This window comes from Anarrhichthys ocellatus, unplaced genomic scaffold, assembly GCF_004355925.1.
Source record: "Anarrhichthys ocellatus isolate YVR2014 unplaced genomic scaffold, GSC_Weel_1.0 scaffold65, whole genome shotgun sequence".
Classification (NCBI taxonomy): domain Eukaryota; kingdom Metazoa; phylum Chordata; class Actinopteri; order Perciformes; family Anarhichadidae; genus Anarrhichthys; species Anarrhichthys ocellatus.
Window position 1 is genome coordinate 34916 of NW_022280095.1, and position 14259 is coordinate 49174.

Below are 14259 nucleotides of genomic sequence, written 5' to 3' on the forward strand. Positions count from 1 at the left end.
ACACACACACACACACACACACACACACACACACACACACACACACACAGAAAAGGTCTCCTATACTGTATGCTGTCTTAGTAGTTTTCATTCAACATGACATGATTTGACTCAAAGTGGGAGAAAGAAATTTACCTCGAAAGACCATGTTGGCCTCTGGGAGCTCCATCTGGTACCCAAATGAAGTTGTGGTCTCCTGAGTCCTGGTACTGGCCTCAAACTCCACCCCGACTTGGATCTGGTGAACACAAAAACAAACATATGCACACTTACAATATGCAAAAGTAAAGGCTGTGTTTACACAGTACAGTGGTGTTTGCTGTACCTGTTTGTTGGCTCTATGATAGTAGCTAGCATGGGCACCTCCTTTCCCAGCATTCAGCGTCGCCACCCAGTTGGGTCCTGTATAGAGAGACAGAAAAAAAAGGCAAAACGCTGCTAAGTCAAGCAAAACAGATCAGGAAAGCTCAATTATATGAGGTGTTGAAAGAAGATTCACTCTCACTTGAGTACTGTCCAGCCAGAGTAAGAATGCCTCCTTCCTCTGCTCGGCCCCGATGGTAAACCAGCTCCCCTCCTAAAACCAGCCCAGATGACACACTCTGAAGGAAGTGAGCCACAAGGATAACTGTCCAAGAGAAACGCACAAAAACACATAATAGACTAGATCAACAAAAAATATCACGATTATGTATTTTCCTGCTAAATTGACAGTTGTATTCCGTTGGAAAAAGTTAATTTGACTGCTTGCAATAGTATTTCCCCTTACATCCGATGATGCTCTTATCATTCCACCTGTCATTTCTTACCCGACTCTCTGAGGACGTCGGGATTGGCTACTGTCACAGCAGCAGTGAAGTCGTTCCCTCTGTACTCAGTTTCAAACTGCCACGTCACAAACTGGGACTGCTGGGTCTAAAACACAATCAACCATTAAAATATTCAGTTTGCAGCAAACAGCATTTTAGTGTGAAGAGAAGAGGCATGTGCAGTGACAGGGTCTGAATATGAGATGGGATAGATGGCCAGACATCACAATCTCACCTGGAAGACTGTTCTGGCTCGTACTCGCTCAGTGAGATGCAGCAGAGCGTGACCGTTCAGACTGCCTGAAGAGTCCAACTCACCGATCAGTGCTGGGGCATCCTAAAAATGTGAGGCAGAATCAATATGAATATGCGGCAGCTTCATCTGTTTTCCAACATCCTATACAGCCAAGCAAATGAATGATAAAGCAGTAGAAACGTATTTAAGCTTGACCTTGTCCTTGCTGTAATCATCAGACTGCAGATGCTCTACGTGGAAACGATAGTACGAAGGATTGACAGCACTGAGGTGGAGAGTATGACTGACCTGGAAGGAAATACACACATCGTGTTATAACATTAAAGAGATTTACACCCTTATTATCTTCGCAACAAATTGTTTAAATGGAGATTCACCTTGAAGAAGCTGCTCAGAGTTTTATTGAGGATCATCTTGACTCCCTCAATCTGTTGAGGGAACACATCTGGGGAGACAAAACAGTGAGATCACTAACATTGCTACTTCACTGATTGTCTCTATGTATTGCCTGCTGCCTCTTTTTTTGGCCAGACATACCTTTGCAGCTCCTGTGGAGAGAGTGGAAGCTGCCCGGGTTGGGCAGGCGGCCATCTCTCCTCTCCCAGCGTGGCGGACTGTCCCAGTGAGCCGGATGTGCGTTCCAGTGAGAAGGAGGGGGGTCCGTGGAGAAAGGCCAGTTCTGACGGCCTGGACTGGAAGACAAAGCCAGAACACTGCCCATGTGGGCGCGACACTTCCTACAAGACGCAAAGAGACAAAAGCAGAGATCTACAATCATGCTATGACCCATTTGTTTATCTCACCTGCAGCTTGTGCCTGCATAATTCAAAGCCAGATTATGCATATGAAGAGAACAGAGGTAGACCTTTAACCATGCCCTCAAGTACAATTAAAAGAAAAACACTTTTCCTTGACAAAGCATAGAAATATAAATGTCTGTTATTGTTCAAACACCTTGCACACTCAGAGAGAGTTACAGTAGAAGTTAATTACATCAAAAATGCTAACAGAATTACGACATTCAAACTTCTATTTTCAAATGTTAGGTTCTGGTTCTTTAAATTGGTTTGTATTGGATTTAAAACTTGAGTTGCAACAAGGATTTATCATGCACCGCTGTCCGTTGTTTTCATGTGCAGGTGCAGCAATATTCCGTTAGCTAGCATGACCTTAGCGTTGGCACAAACAGCGCTAGTTGTTTAATTAACTACCTACTTCCGTTGTTATCAAGAGACGTTAAAATCCGGAGCGGAACTGAGAATCGCACATGAGGAAAAACCGTCAGGTGGAATTTCCCATTGATAAACTACTGACAGGCTACGCGAAGAGAATTGATGCTCGGGTCCACTGATGCTGCGAATAGCCCCCTCCTCCAGATGGGATGAGCCACCCTCCAAATAATTCCATCTGAAAACACGATGGGAATTATGTAGTCTGACACATTACGCTTTTAAATGTACATGTATAAAATCGGAAACTCAACGGTATACATTTTTTAGCACCTAACGTTGAATTAAAATACGTAAATGTGCATGTTGTGGGGGTTTTGTGGGCTCGAGGAAACAACGTAACGTTCCTGAAGTTTTGTTTCTTGTCGGACTATTATATCTGCGACACAGCGTTCAACGCAAGCCGCTACAGGTGGGATAATATAATTCGTCTTGCATGTACTGCAGCGCCGGTGGTATAACGAGAAGGTCAATGGCTTTGCGCGGCAGTACAGTCAGTATAATATCTGATGTTCAGTCGTCTGAGACACAAGATACAGACTTTACTCACTAAAATATGCAATTACTACGCTATTAGCCCGTGAAGAAGACTGAAGGTGGACATTGTCGCTTTTATGCGCTTTTTATCCTTCCTTTTCGCACTCAAGCTTCAAACTTCAAGATTTTTGGTGCAACCATCAGGAAATTGAGTTTCTTCTGTGTGTCCTTCCATTTCCAGTTGGACTGAACATGTGTCCTGCAAGGTCCATATTGCTGGTGGGAGAAGGGAACTTCTCCTTCTCTGCCTCTGTGAGCCAGCTGTACTCGGAGACAGAGACCTGCATAACGGCCACCTGTCTGCAGCATCAGGAGGAGGCACTGCGGCACGAAGGCGCAGCCGATCACATTAAGAGTATCCGGGACTCAGGTAGGGGGTTTGTGATTACTTATTTATATTCGTACCGAGTTGTATTTTCTGGCACTTTCTTTGTGTACACTTTTTGTGTGTTAATCAGGTGGGGCGGTGCTTTTCGAGGTGGACTGCACGAGGCTGGGGGACTGTGCGTCTCTTCGGGGCTGTGTGTTTGATCGTGTGGTGTTTAACTTCCCTCACTGCGGGAGAAAGAGTGGGGTTAAAAAGAACCGAGAACTTCTCAAAAACTTCTTCCTCAGGTAAAACTGCATCACACCTTAAGATTCAATCCATTCACAGCAGTGTCTCTACAATGACAATTTCAACATGTCGAAAAACGTTTGTGTCCAAAACTTCCTTTTTCACACTCCTTAATACTGGTTTCCAAATGTTTAGCTCAATAACTACAAATTATGAAAATAACCAGGTATCATTCTTCAGATTTTTTTCTATTTACTGACTGAAATATGTCTGTATGGCACCAAGTAGGATATCTTGGATATCTCCAAAACTAGGCAACTCTCATCAAATCAATCTATTGAATGAATAGCACTACAGGTAGGGCTGGGAAATATATCAATACTATATATCTTTCATAATCACATAGTTTTCACCCAGCTCCATTAAGTATGTACTTTTATAAACTGATGAAGTTCCCAATGTTTTCCGTTTTCCATGATGACATCCTGAATACTTTGTTTGTTGTTGTTTTTTTCTGTGCCTCCAGTTGTGGCCAGGTGTTGTCTGAAGACGGAGAGGTCCATGTTTCCTTGTGCAACGGCCAGGGTGGGACACCAGCGGACCAACCGAAGCGAGAGTGGCACAACAGCTGGCAGGTGGCTGCCATGGCAGCAGAGGCCCACCTGATCCTTAGTGATGTCCATCCTTTTGAGAGAGAGAAACACCAGAGCTACAAGTGCACTGGATACAGGTAAGGAGCAAAGGTGAGTGGAACAGGGTATAAATAGAAACAACCTCTTTGCATACTGACCCTCTCTAATGATGGCCTTGCTGTTGTACAGGAGCCAGGATAAGGGCTTTCATGTGGATAAAGGTTTACTCCACGTGTTTACCCGCAGCCTACGCTACACCCCTGCTCAGATACTTACGGTCAAGGAGGCTGTTGAAGGGGACAGAGTTCTGTACGACGTACCAGCTGAGCTCCATGATTATGTATTCAGGTACAGGAACAGAGAGACTCTCATGCTGTTTGAGTAATAAGCCACCAACGCAAAAGTTATATAACCAGGCACTTTACTGCCTCTTCTCTTTTGTCAGGGGATTTCTCTGCTCAGGCTCTGTCCACCCTGTTAGGTTGGTGCAAGATTTTCTTCTCAAAGGGCTGGCGGAGAAGTGGTCTGTCTCCATGACGACAGAGACCGTTCCCTTCCTCCTCGCGGCCGAACGGCTGCAGGCGGCCGGCTGTGACGTCGACGAGACAGACTGCTACTGGATCCGCCTGCTTCAGAAAGACGTCGACTCTGACGCAGACAAAGAAAAAGATCTGTTTTTGGACAGTCTGGGACGAACAGACACACAAGACACTCTGTCAACCATGTGTCTCACCTCCGATGAAGTGGACCAGGTGAAGAGTAAAGGAGCCGAGAGCCTGAGGTCTACATGCTTACTTGATATCGATCCTGAGGGGGAAAGTGGTGTTTATATGCTGCGTCCGTCACTACTTCCTCAGATGGAAGAGCTTCTAACTAAAAAGGAAGAGTTGGTTGACAGTGCAGGGAGTCACGGGGAGGATGAGGGGAATAATAAAAGTGTTGAAGGGGAAGGACATAAGAAGGAGGGGCCCTGTGGGGGGTGCAATGGTGTCACCGGCTCGTTGTTCGGCATTAGTGGCCTGGTGTTCAAGAACGTGCCCGTCAACCTCTGGGCTCTGCCTGCCTTTCATGAGCTCCTCCTCAGAGGTGTTTTCCCCTTACAACATGAGCCAATCAAATTGCTCGGACAGAGACTGGCGACGCTGCTCGCATCCTATGGGGTCTCCTTAGTCCCAGAACAGGGAGGTCTGCGTCTGGTGGCACCGCAGAAGGGTTTAGTCGGTAAGGTGTTTGCAAGCAATGCAAGTGACAACATCAGCGACGTCAGTGTCACCGTGTCACTTAATTTGGACCTTCTTTCCGTGCTCGCGTTCTCACTCCCCGACTGGCGGCTGCTGTGGTCACATGACCCACGCTTTTTACTGCAGTTTGAACTCCGCCCACCTCCGGGGAAACCTTTCCACCCCTTCTCCCTGTTCCCCGAGCACTTCAGCTTCGACATTAGCTTCTGGACAGGGCCGACGTGGCAGGAGAGGAAGTTCCACGCTGTGATCCGAGAGGCCAGTCACGGGACCGTGGAGCAAGTTAAACTCATGGACACGTTCTCACATCCTGACCTCAGCCAGACCAGTTACTGCTACAGACTCGTCTACCACTCGAACACACATGCTCTGTCACACACACAAGCCCTCCAGTTTCATAAAGACCTAGAAACCTGTCTCACCTCTCGGTTGCAAGTCACCATCCGGTAGCAACATTTGAATCTTAAGGAGGACCGGGGACTTCACCTCTTTTTAATTACATGTGTTTGTACCTGCTATGCAAATTATAAGCGTATAAACTGCAAAACTGTCGTTGAAGTGTTTACAGTAGTTGAGGCATTGCGTGCTATAGTTTATCAGTAAAATGTGTTTTCTGTGTATCTGTTGTGTGTGCTGCTTTAAGTATCATGTTATCAGAATCATCTTTATTGGACAGGTATGAGTCCACAAACCATGTGGTTGGTGTTTTCTGTAAATTGAAAGCAATTATACAATATGCCACAGTGTGCTTTTTGACTTATTTAACATCAATTTGTAGTCATAAAATAAAAAATTCACATGTAGTACGTGCTGTGACAAAGCATAAAAGAAAGTATTCTTGCAAGTAACAGCCCTGGAATCAAGTCCAGGAGCCAGTTTGTACCTCTGCAGCGGAGGTGAAAGTACTCCTTCAATTGAGCATAGTGACAATACCACAGTGTATAAGTATTCTGTCCTAGTAAAAATCCTGCATTCAAAATTATCACTCTTATAAGTACATGAAGACCTCATGTAAATCCCAGCATAGCTTCAAACAACTCCAATTTGAGTGGATCTTATCAGCAACTGAACACGTCTATGAGAGTATGTGGGACCTTTAATCCATAACAGTGCATCACATTTAATAAACTGATCATATGTTTTAATTGTCAGATCAAAGTATCAAGAAACTATAGCAGTTAAATAAATGTGAAGTAAAAAGTGCAATATTTCCCTCTGAAATGTAGTGGAGTATAAGTATAGCTTCAATTGGATACTTTAGTTATAGTACAAGTATCTCAGAATTGTAATTAAGTACAGTAATTTCGTTTACTTTCCATCGTTCCTCTGATGTTAGATTTGAGACCTTTGGGTAACTAGGAGAAAGAACTATGAATATTTATTATTGGAAAATAGATGTGACACTGTTGGGATTTAGTTGTGTTGAATTATAAGTAGTTTTTGATATCCTTATCCTGTTTTCTTCTTTTTGTTTTAAAGAACTGCTCCACTTAAACCCAAGTAGGCTATGAATTCATGAATTATTCATTTATAATTGTACACTGTGTTGAATGTCATTTGTTCAGCCTGCCAGCTGTGCACTGACTAAAACGCTCTAGATTATGTTGGCAGGTCACTGGAAATGATAAATTGGAAATGTACCAATTGTACTCATTACCCATCAGTATTACATTACATTACAGTCATTCAGCAGACGCTTTTATCCAAAGCGACTTACAAATATAAATAAAATATATAGCAGAGTGCGGTTGACTGAGAGGTCCTATCGCCACAGTCTCCGGTGAGGAGAGCTGTCAATAACCGGACAGCGGCGAAAATGAACGAAGCGCGACTCGGGAGCAGCGTCGGAAAAAACATGGCGGCCAAAGCGCTTCGGCAGCGAACCAGGCGAGGGAGCAGACAAGATGCAAACAACGTGAACGTCGCCGCCGAAGCTCGGCCACCGAAAGAGGAGAAAGGCGGCGATGACAGTAAAATAACAGAGACCCGGCAAGAGTGAGTATGAGCCGGGGGAGAAGAGGCGTTAGCTCGGGGCTGAGAGCTCCATCCTCCCGGTGTGACTGTGACAGCCCGAGCAGAGGAAGCTAGCTAGCTAACTAGCTACTTTGATACCTTGAGCAAGTTTGGATAACAACAACACGACAGCAACGACTGAAAATGTCCACACAACAGCACACGGGACAATGTCGTTAGAGTACTTTTAATTGCAATGACTGTTACGTTGTGTTTCCGCCCCAATAGCTAGTTGCATGTTTTTAGTAAAGCAGGTGGGTCACCTGGTCAGCTTCATTCATTCTGCTGCAACACTGACAGTTAACCTGGCACGAGGGGGGTCAACTCGTGCTCAACACGGACATAAACGTTTATTTTGATTCCGTGATTGTTGTCGTTGATACGTTGCTGAAGTCCTTTGACATTAAATGCTATCAGTGTGTAGGATGACGTGTCATAATAACACGCTGCAGCCTTGGACTGCACGTGCAACAGCTGAGCTAACAACAATGAATGGTTGTACATACTGTCTTTACTTATTGTAGTGCTGTTGTTGTGATTTAATAGCAATCTGCTCATTAAACACACTACTAGAAACTACAAATTATATAGCTATAGATTGGGTTTATCATTCAAGGATACATATGTTTACAATATGTGCAGTGAAATACAATGTTGTATGCTTTTATGACTGTGAAAACTAATTAGAAGAAAAACTATTATAAAGGATACAAATTTAAGATAAAAATATGTTATTTATTATGTAAAATGTCAACTTAAAACAGGACAGAGCCACAAGCTGAAAACGGACGTTAAATAGCAAAAACCTTGAACCGGAGAAGTAGCGGAGGACAGCTGTGCAACTGTATAATGTATCACTAGTGTTAATAGGCCTTTTGATTCTGTGAGGGATTCTGTTAACTATGCATGAAGCAGACATGATGGACTATTTGAGTACATTGTGGTACATTTAGATGTAGTGGATTGTAATAATAGTGCATATATTTGTATGTGTATTAGTATACAGCAATGGTGCATCTGTGTTTTCTTTGTTTTTTTAATAGGTCAGTAAGTCGTGGAGGGCAGGTGTGGGCTCCAGAAGGTTCCACTGCGTTTAAATGCCTGCTCTCCGCACGTTTTTGTGCAGCTCTGCTCAGCAACATCTCAGACTGCGATGAGACCTTCAACTACTGGGAGCCTGTGAGTACTGCTCACTGCTTTCAGAAATCCTGAAGTGTTATCCGTGTCAGAATGTCTTTGTTGTTCCAGCAAGATACTACTTCTCTTTCTTTTTCCGTTAACTGTTAATCTAATTGTTGTGATGACTGTTTTGACAGATGCACTACCTGCTGTACGGCACAGGGATGCAAACATGGGAATATTCTCCATTGTACGCCATCAGGTCGTACACTTACTTGTGGTTACATGCTCTTCCTGCTTGTTTGCATGCCCACGTTCTACAGACAAACAAGGTATCTATTCCAACTTCAACGTTTGTTGATATTTTAAATGACTTCAGCTATTTTTTTTCTTCCCAATTTTCTCTTCTGAAGTGAGAGGACTGTGTTTATCTTAAACTGCAAGTGGCCTCCAGTATGTAGGAACATAAACTATGTGGGGAATTATTTAAACGCATGTGCTCCTTTTTAAGAAAAATAGGTATTTTTCATTAAAAAAAAACATGAGTTCATACATGCACACACACAGCCACACACAATCAACATATCAACATGCTGGTATGTTTGCAGAAGTTTCAGCATTGTGTTCTGATTGTGTTGCAGGTGTTGGTGTTCTACTTTGTGCGATGTGTCTTAGCATTCTCCTGCTGTGTCTGTGAACTCTATTTCTACAAGTGAGTTTACATTCCTCCTAAATGCAAGTGGGCATCCTAAGTGCTTCGGCTTACACATTTAGCAATTTAACCGTTTGTTTGTGTGTGTGTGTGTGACACAGGGCAGTTTGTAAGAAGTTTGGTTTGCATGTGGGCCGTCTAATGTTGGCCTTCCTTGTCCTGAGCACGGGAATGTTCTGCTCGTCTGCAGGTTGGTCAGATTTATTTACCGAGTTAATCCATCTCCCTCTCTTGTCATCTGTTTCTTTGTTCGTTTCATTTATCTATTCAACATTCATCCCATCCCTCGTTGGTGTTTACATCCATCTTTTTTGAATAACTTGTGACAGGTTATTTTTTCTGATCCATCCTCCTCTTCTGTTGTTGCTCCTCAGCATTCCTGCCTTCCTCGTTCTGTATGTACACAACGCTGGTGGCCATGACGGGGTGGTTTCAGGACTCCACACCGTTGGCCATCGCGGGTGTGGCTGCTGGCGCCATCGTCGGATGGCCGTTCTCTGCTCTTGTCGGGTAACGGCGTAAACTAAAAGGCCTATTTTGTCGGCACTACATTCCCTCACTAAAGACGTGTCAAAATGTATTCCTCTTTAAAACAGCTTTCATTCATTTTCTGCTCAGGATTCCCATCGCCTTCGACCTGCTGGTGTTAAAAAGGCAGTGGAGAAGTTTTATCACCTGGTCAGCTGTTGCCCTGCTTCTGCTGCTGGTGAGAATATTTTTTAAAATGCAAATAAAATAAACAAGTATTTAAATGTGCATGTTACAGGACAAAGGTGGATGTATATGAATTTGTTTGCAGTGTCACAGCTGCAGTGTTTGCACAGACCACCTGTGGGAGAGTTAATCATTAATGCAGGAATATTATGGGATATTACATGTTCTCCTTCTTTTCATATGTGTCATACAGACAATTAAAATAGGCATTGTCATGGTAAATATGTGCACTCTGTAGAGATACATTTGTAACAATTCATAAAGTATATAATATAATGTTGCTAAATGTAAACGGGTCCTTTGTGTCTTTGTCAGGTACCCCTCGTGGCAGTAGACTCTTTCTTTTATGGCAAACTGGTCATTGCGCCGCTCAATATTCTGCTATATAATGTCTTCACACCACATGGACCTGATCTGTATGGTAAGCATGAACAATTTAAAGCTGCACTGTTTTTAGTTAACTCAAGCGGTCATCCCATCATCAACACTAGTATATCAAACCCTTTGAGAGAGTGCCAATCGGTTGTAAATAGACAAAGGCTTAATTCACAGACAATAACACGATATGTGTAGGACTTTTGGGCTTTTGTCTCCACCACCAGTATTCAATGTTTTGCCTGGTACAGCAAAATCTTCGACTATCCCCTCTGTGGAGTTCCCCTTAAAATAACTTGCATAACTTTCAATAACTCTATGTCCTTATTGTGATAGTTTGTACATGTGCAGTGATATTTTGTACATGTGCAGTGATATTTTGTGTCGTTTCATTTTCAGGTACAGAGCCGTGGCATTTCTACTTTGCAAATGGGATCCTGAACTTCAACCTGGTGTTTGCTTTGGCACTGTTGTCTCTGCCACTCACTGCTCTCATGGAGACACTGTTACACAGGTTCAATGGTGAGGATGGAAATGGTGCCGCAGCAGAACAGTATTTATACAGTATCATGAATGAATATAAGTGGTGTGGTAATGACACACATATGACATATAAGTTATTTTGGGAAACGGATTGAATGTGGATTTCTGTAACTGTTAACTGTTGTTATTACAAAACATCAAAAATCTACCCAGCCATTGAAGCTATCAATGGCTGGCTATGTACCCGAGTCCTCCTCGGTATAGGCATATAAGCTGTTTAAAAAGTTTGTTTTGGCTGTTATGTGAATATTCAAATTCCACGTGCTTGTGCACACATGTGTTTTCTGCAGTGCAGAACCTGGGCCGTCCATACTGGCTGACTCTGTCTCCCATGTATCTGTGGATGTTGGTTTTCTTCACCAGACCTCATAAAGAAGAGCGGTTCCTCTTTCCCATCTACCCTCTCATCTGCCTCAGTGGGGCAGTGGCCCTCTCCTCTCTACAGGTGTGTTTTGCGAAAATGCTAGTCCATGTTCGTGGGCTTCACTTGTGTTAGACCCCTTTTGAAATCTGTGGCACTTTGTTGTTGTTACTGATTCATTTTATTTCCTGCAGAAATGCTACCACTTCCTGTTCCAGCGGTACCGACTGGAGCACTACACGGTCTCCTCCAACTGGTTGGCTCTAAGCACAGTCCTGGTTTTCTCAGTGCTGTCACTGTCTCGCTCTGTCGCCCTCTTCAAAGGTGTGTGTGTGTGTACACACAGACACTAATCGCCCAGGCACCAGTGTCAGGCAACAAAAGCAAGCAGTTCAAGATAGATGAAATTATATTTTTTCCTTTGTCTACAGGCTACCACGCCCCTCTGGACCTGTACCCAGAGTTCCATCGCATCGCCAAGGATCCTACTCTTCACTCAGTCCCCGAAGGCAGACCTGTTAGTGTGTGTGTGGGCAAAGAGTGGTACCGCTTCCCGAGCAGCTTCCTGCTACCGCACAAGTCAGTATCCAGGTCTTTGTCCAAATAAGTATGGAACGCGTATTTTCTCATTTCCAGGTTGCTGATAGTTTCTCTTCCCAATCTACAGCTGGCAACTGCACTTCATTCAGTCTGAGTTTAAAGGGCAGCTACCACAGCCATATGCCTCTGGTCGTCTGGCCACACAGACCATCCCAGCTAATATGAATGACCAGAACCAGGAGGAGCCAACCAGATATGTGAGTCACTCAGACACATGTGCTCATGTGTTGACACATGGACATTGTATTTACAAGTAGTTGTCGTTTTAATTGGGAAATTTCTACTCCGGGCAGATGGATATACGGCAGTGCCACTACGTAGTGGATCTGGACTTGGATGAAGAGACGCCACTTGAGCCTCGTTATTCAGCCAGCAAAGAGGAGTGGACCATCATCGCCTTTAAGCCTTTCCTTCAAGCCTCAAGGTATTTTCCCAAATGTGTTATTTACACAGAACTATTGGGAGAAAGAAAAATACGTATCTTCAGAAGATCGTAAATATGTTAATCCTTACATTTAAAAAAGTTTAATGTATTGTAGCTTTAAAAAGAAAAGAAAATGTAAAGGTAAGAGAGTATCCTGTTGACATTTGGTAGAACTTCAGCATTGATTCAATTACTTGTCAAAACGAAATAGAAAATTACCTCCTATCTATTTTTACTGCGTACAAAGGCTTCAGAGAGACTGATGCAGTTTCTTAATAAAAACTATTTCTCTATCAGGTCATCTCCTCTCTTCAGAGCGCTCTACATCCCGTTTATATCAGACCAACACAACACCTACAGGCGCTACGTCATCTTGAAACCACGGCGGCAAAAGCAGCCTCGTAAGCGGACCCATGGCTGACCATTGAACCTCAACTTGGCCCCAAGTACAAAATCTTAACGGATATCAATCACTTACCCTCAAAACAGCTGGTATTTGTGTGTGTGTGCGCGTGATGGTTGGACACGTATGCATGCATGTTTTTCGAAGTATTTGTCTCATTTGAAGATATCAGACCCTTTAAGGACATTATTTCTGCCTTTGGGTTCATGTATGTGTGTGTGACTGAGGAGAAATGTTATGTATGTGAGCTTGGCAGGTATCGGCTGAATCTGTATGTCAAACATTTTTATCTCGGTGTGTTTGTGTTTGTCGGTGTGTAAATGAATGTTTGGTGGATGCACACTACAAGATTTGACATGTATTTAGACAGGCCGTGAGTGGTCTTTTTCATACTTTATTTGAAAATGTGGCCTGAATGGAAGTACTTTTCTGAATGATGAGTTTAAGAAATCTTGTAGTGTTTGCTTGTCTGCAGTTGAACAGTATCTTCTTGTGTGCTCTGTGTGAGTGGAGATGAATGACAGCGAGGGTGCGTTGTTAATTTAACTTGGAATGTTAATAAAAAAAAACATGATTGACTGCTAATACAAGCTTCCTGTTGTTTCATTGGGACAGTAAAATCACTTAACCACAAGCAGGCAGATTCACTTCTAATCTCATTTTATTTGAAGATGTAACAAACATACAAACCACTCTCACTTACAGGAGAGACGTCAAGGCATTATACATTCTGAATAAGTAATATTAATGATGCTATATGTTGTCATTCTCTTTGATGTCATGCCATTGCTGTGGTCACGCTGTAGGCACTCAAATTCACTGTTTGAGCCACCTTTCCACTCGCCAGCAGACAGAACGTCATTAATAAATGAGGGAACAGTGAAATTTAAATTCTAGACATCTCACAATTTAAGGTCATGTCAAAACACACTTGCAGTACATACGAAATATTCAACCCTTGCTCCCTCAAGCAGTATTGATTTATTGTGTCTTTGTCTGTTTGAGGTTTTATATTAGGTAAACATGGGTGTGATTTCAGGCACAGCAGCCACAAAAGGGTCCAAGACCTCAATAGTTAACCTACTAAGCAAGGGCAGCATGACACGGCCATGCAAACAGGCTGCTACACAAGGTCACTCATCACCATCATCATTCAGTTCATTTGTGATTTGCACAGTTAAAGATAAGCGTCAACTGAAATGATTGGAGCATAAAGAGATTCAGAGAAATTATTTAGTCTTGAGGCAGAGTCATGTAGTGTTTAATGATTACTCCAATGACTTAACTTTGTATTATACAGTAACACTACCGGGCTCATGATGGACAGTTTAATAAAAAAAACTATCCAAATCAATGCAGTAGACCCAGAGATATTGTTTTTCCCAATTTTTTTTCAAATGTGCAGCAGCATGCCCCAAGACCTTTAAACAAGCTTTGAATTGTAAAGTCAGTGGCGTTCATATTTAATATTTAATCCCAGTGTTGATTCACCACCAACGGTGTCCCCAACGATGCAAAGACTCGTTCTTCAGTATAACAGAGAAAGCTGTAGGTGTGTGGATTACTAAGAGTGACCTGGACATTGTTTCTGGAAAGATGCTGTTGAATTATTTAAATGTAATTCCCCAAAACTCTGACCGCCACAAACAACAGTTCATTCACCTCTATTTTAATTGGGTTGGAGGCAGAAATCTCAGGGAGGGATGTCACAAAACGTGAGTAATTCAAACCCGAA

At 43.0% G+C, this 14259-nt stretch overlaps 3 protein-coding genes across 8 annotated transcripts in view; 2 read left to right on the forward strand and 1 right to left on the reverse strand.

Annotated features, from left to right (window-relative positions):
- The window catches only part of LOC116397314 (mitochondrial import receptor subunit TOM40B), a 4068-nt gene extending 1151 nt beyond the window's left edge, over positions 1-2917 (reverse strand). Inside the window, exons 1-9 of one of the 5 annotated variants that reach the window (XM_031872626.1) lie at positions 2281-2916; positions 1603-1802; positions 1443-1510; positions 1261-1353; positions 1045-1146; positions 810-915; positions 506-628; positions 326-402; positions 136-238 (exon numbers count right to left, since the gene is read on the reverse strand). In XM_031872626.1, coding sequence (XP_031728486.1) covers positions 136-238; positions 326-402; positions 506-628; positions 810-915; positions 1045-1146; positions 1261-1353; positions 1443-1510; positions 1603-1786 — 856 coding nt within the window. In that variant the 5' untranslated portion in view covers positions 1787-1802; positions 2281-2916. Of the gene's footprint in view, positions 1-135; positions 239-325; positions 403-505; positions 629-809; positions 916-1044; positions 1147-1260; positions 1354-1442; positions 1511-1602 lie in introns of all 5 variants that reach the window. The other 4 variants (XM_031872627.1, XM_031872630.1, XM_031872628.1 and 1 more) reach the window with 4 other exon arrangements.
- Positions 2683-6358, forward strand: fdxacb1 (ferredoxin-fold anticodon binding domain containing 1). 2 transcript variants are annotated; one of them, XM_031872620.1, is made up of 6 exons: positions 2683-2890; positions 3013-3201; positions 3290-3446; positions 3914-4117; positions 4209-4367; positions 4465-6354. In XM_031872620.1, exons 2-6 carry the CDS (start codon positions 3024-3026, stop codon positions 5708-5710), a joined length of 1944 nt encoding a protein of 647 aa, XP_031728480.1. In that variant the 5' UTR covers positions 2683-2890; positions 3013-3023; the 3' UTR covers positions 5711-6354. The 2 variants fall into 2 exon arrangements, with proteins under 2 accessions (XP_031728480.1, XP_031728481.1); XM_031872621.1 differs by having other exon boundaries at positions 2688-2706; positions 4465-6358.
- Positions 6359-6978: 620 nt separating this feature from the next.
- On the forward strand, positions 6979-13685 carry alg9 (ALG9 alpha-1,2-mannosyltransferase). Its single transcript, XM_031872622.1, has 15 exons — positions 6979-7255; positions 8317-8452; positions 8590-8724; positions 9034-9104; positions 9206-9294; positions 9479-9614; positions 9723-9810; positions 10134-10239; positions 10593-10715; positions 11027-11181; positions 11292-11421; positions 11529-11676; positions 11765-11894; positions 11991-12121; positions 12419-13685. Exons 1-15 carry the CDS (start codon positions 7077-7079, stop codon positions 12540-12542), a joined length of 1881 nt encoding a protein of 626 aa, XP_031728482.1. The 5' UTR covers positions 6979-7076; the 3' UTR covers positions 12543-13685.
- The last annotated feature ends 574 nt before the right edge of the window (positions 13686-14259 follow it).

Coding starts and splice junctions, on each gene's coding strand:
- fdxacb1 (XM_031872620.1), top strand. CDS start 3,024: ATGTGTCCTGCAAGGTCCATATTGCTGGTGGGAGAAGGGAACTTCTCC. Junction 3,202..3,289: donor TAAGAGTATCCGGGACTCAG/GTAGGGGGTTTG, acceptor TGTGTTAATCAG/GTGGGGCGGTGCTTTTCGAG. Junction 4,368..4,464: donor CTCCATGATTATGTATTCAG/GTACAGGAACAG, acceptor CTCTTTTGTCAG/GGGATTTCTCTGCTCAGGCT.
- alg9 (XM_031872622.1), top strand. CDS start 7,077: ATGAACGAAGCGCGACTCGGGAGCAGCGTCGGAAAAAACATGGCGGCC. Junction 8,725..9,033: donor ACGTTCTACAGACAAACAAG/GTATCTATTCCA, acceptor ATTGTGTTGCAG/GTGTTGGTGTTCTACTTTGT. Junction 11,677..11,764: donor AGCTTCCTGCTACCGCACAA/GTCAGTATCCAG, acceptor CCCAATCTACAG/CTGGCAACTGCACTTCATTC.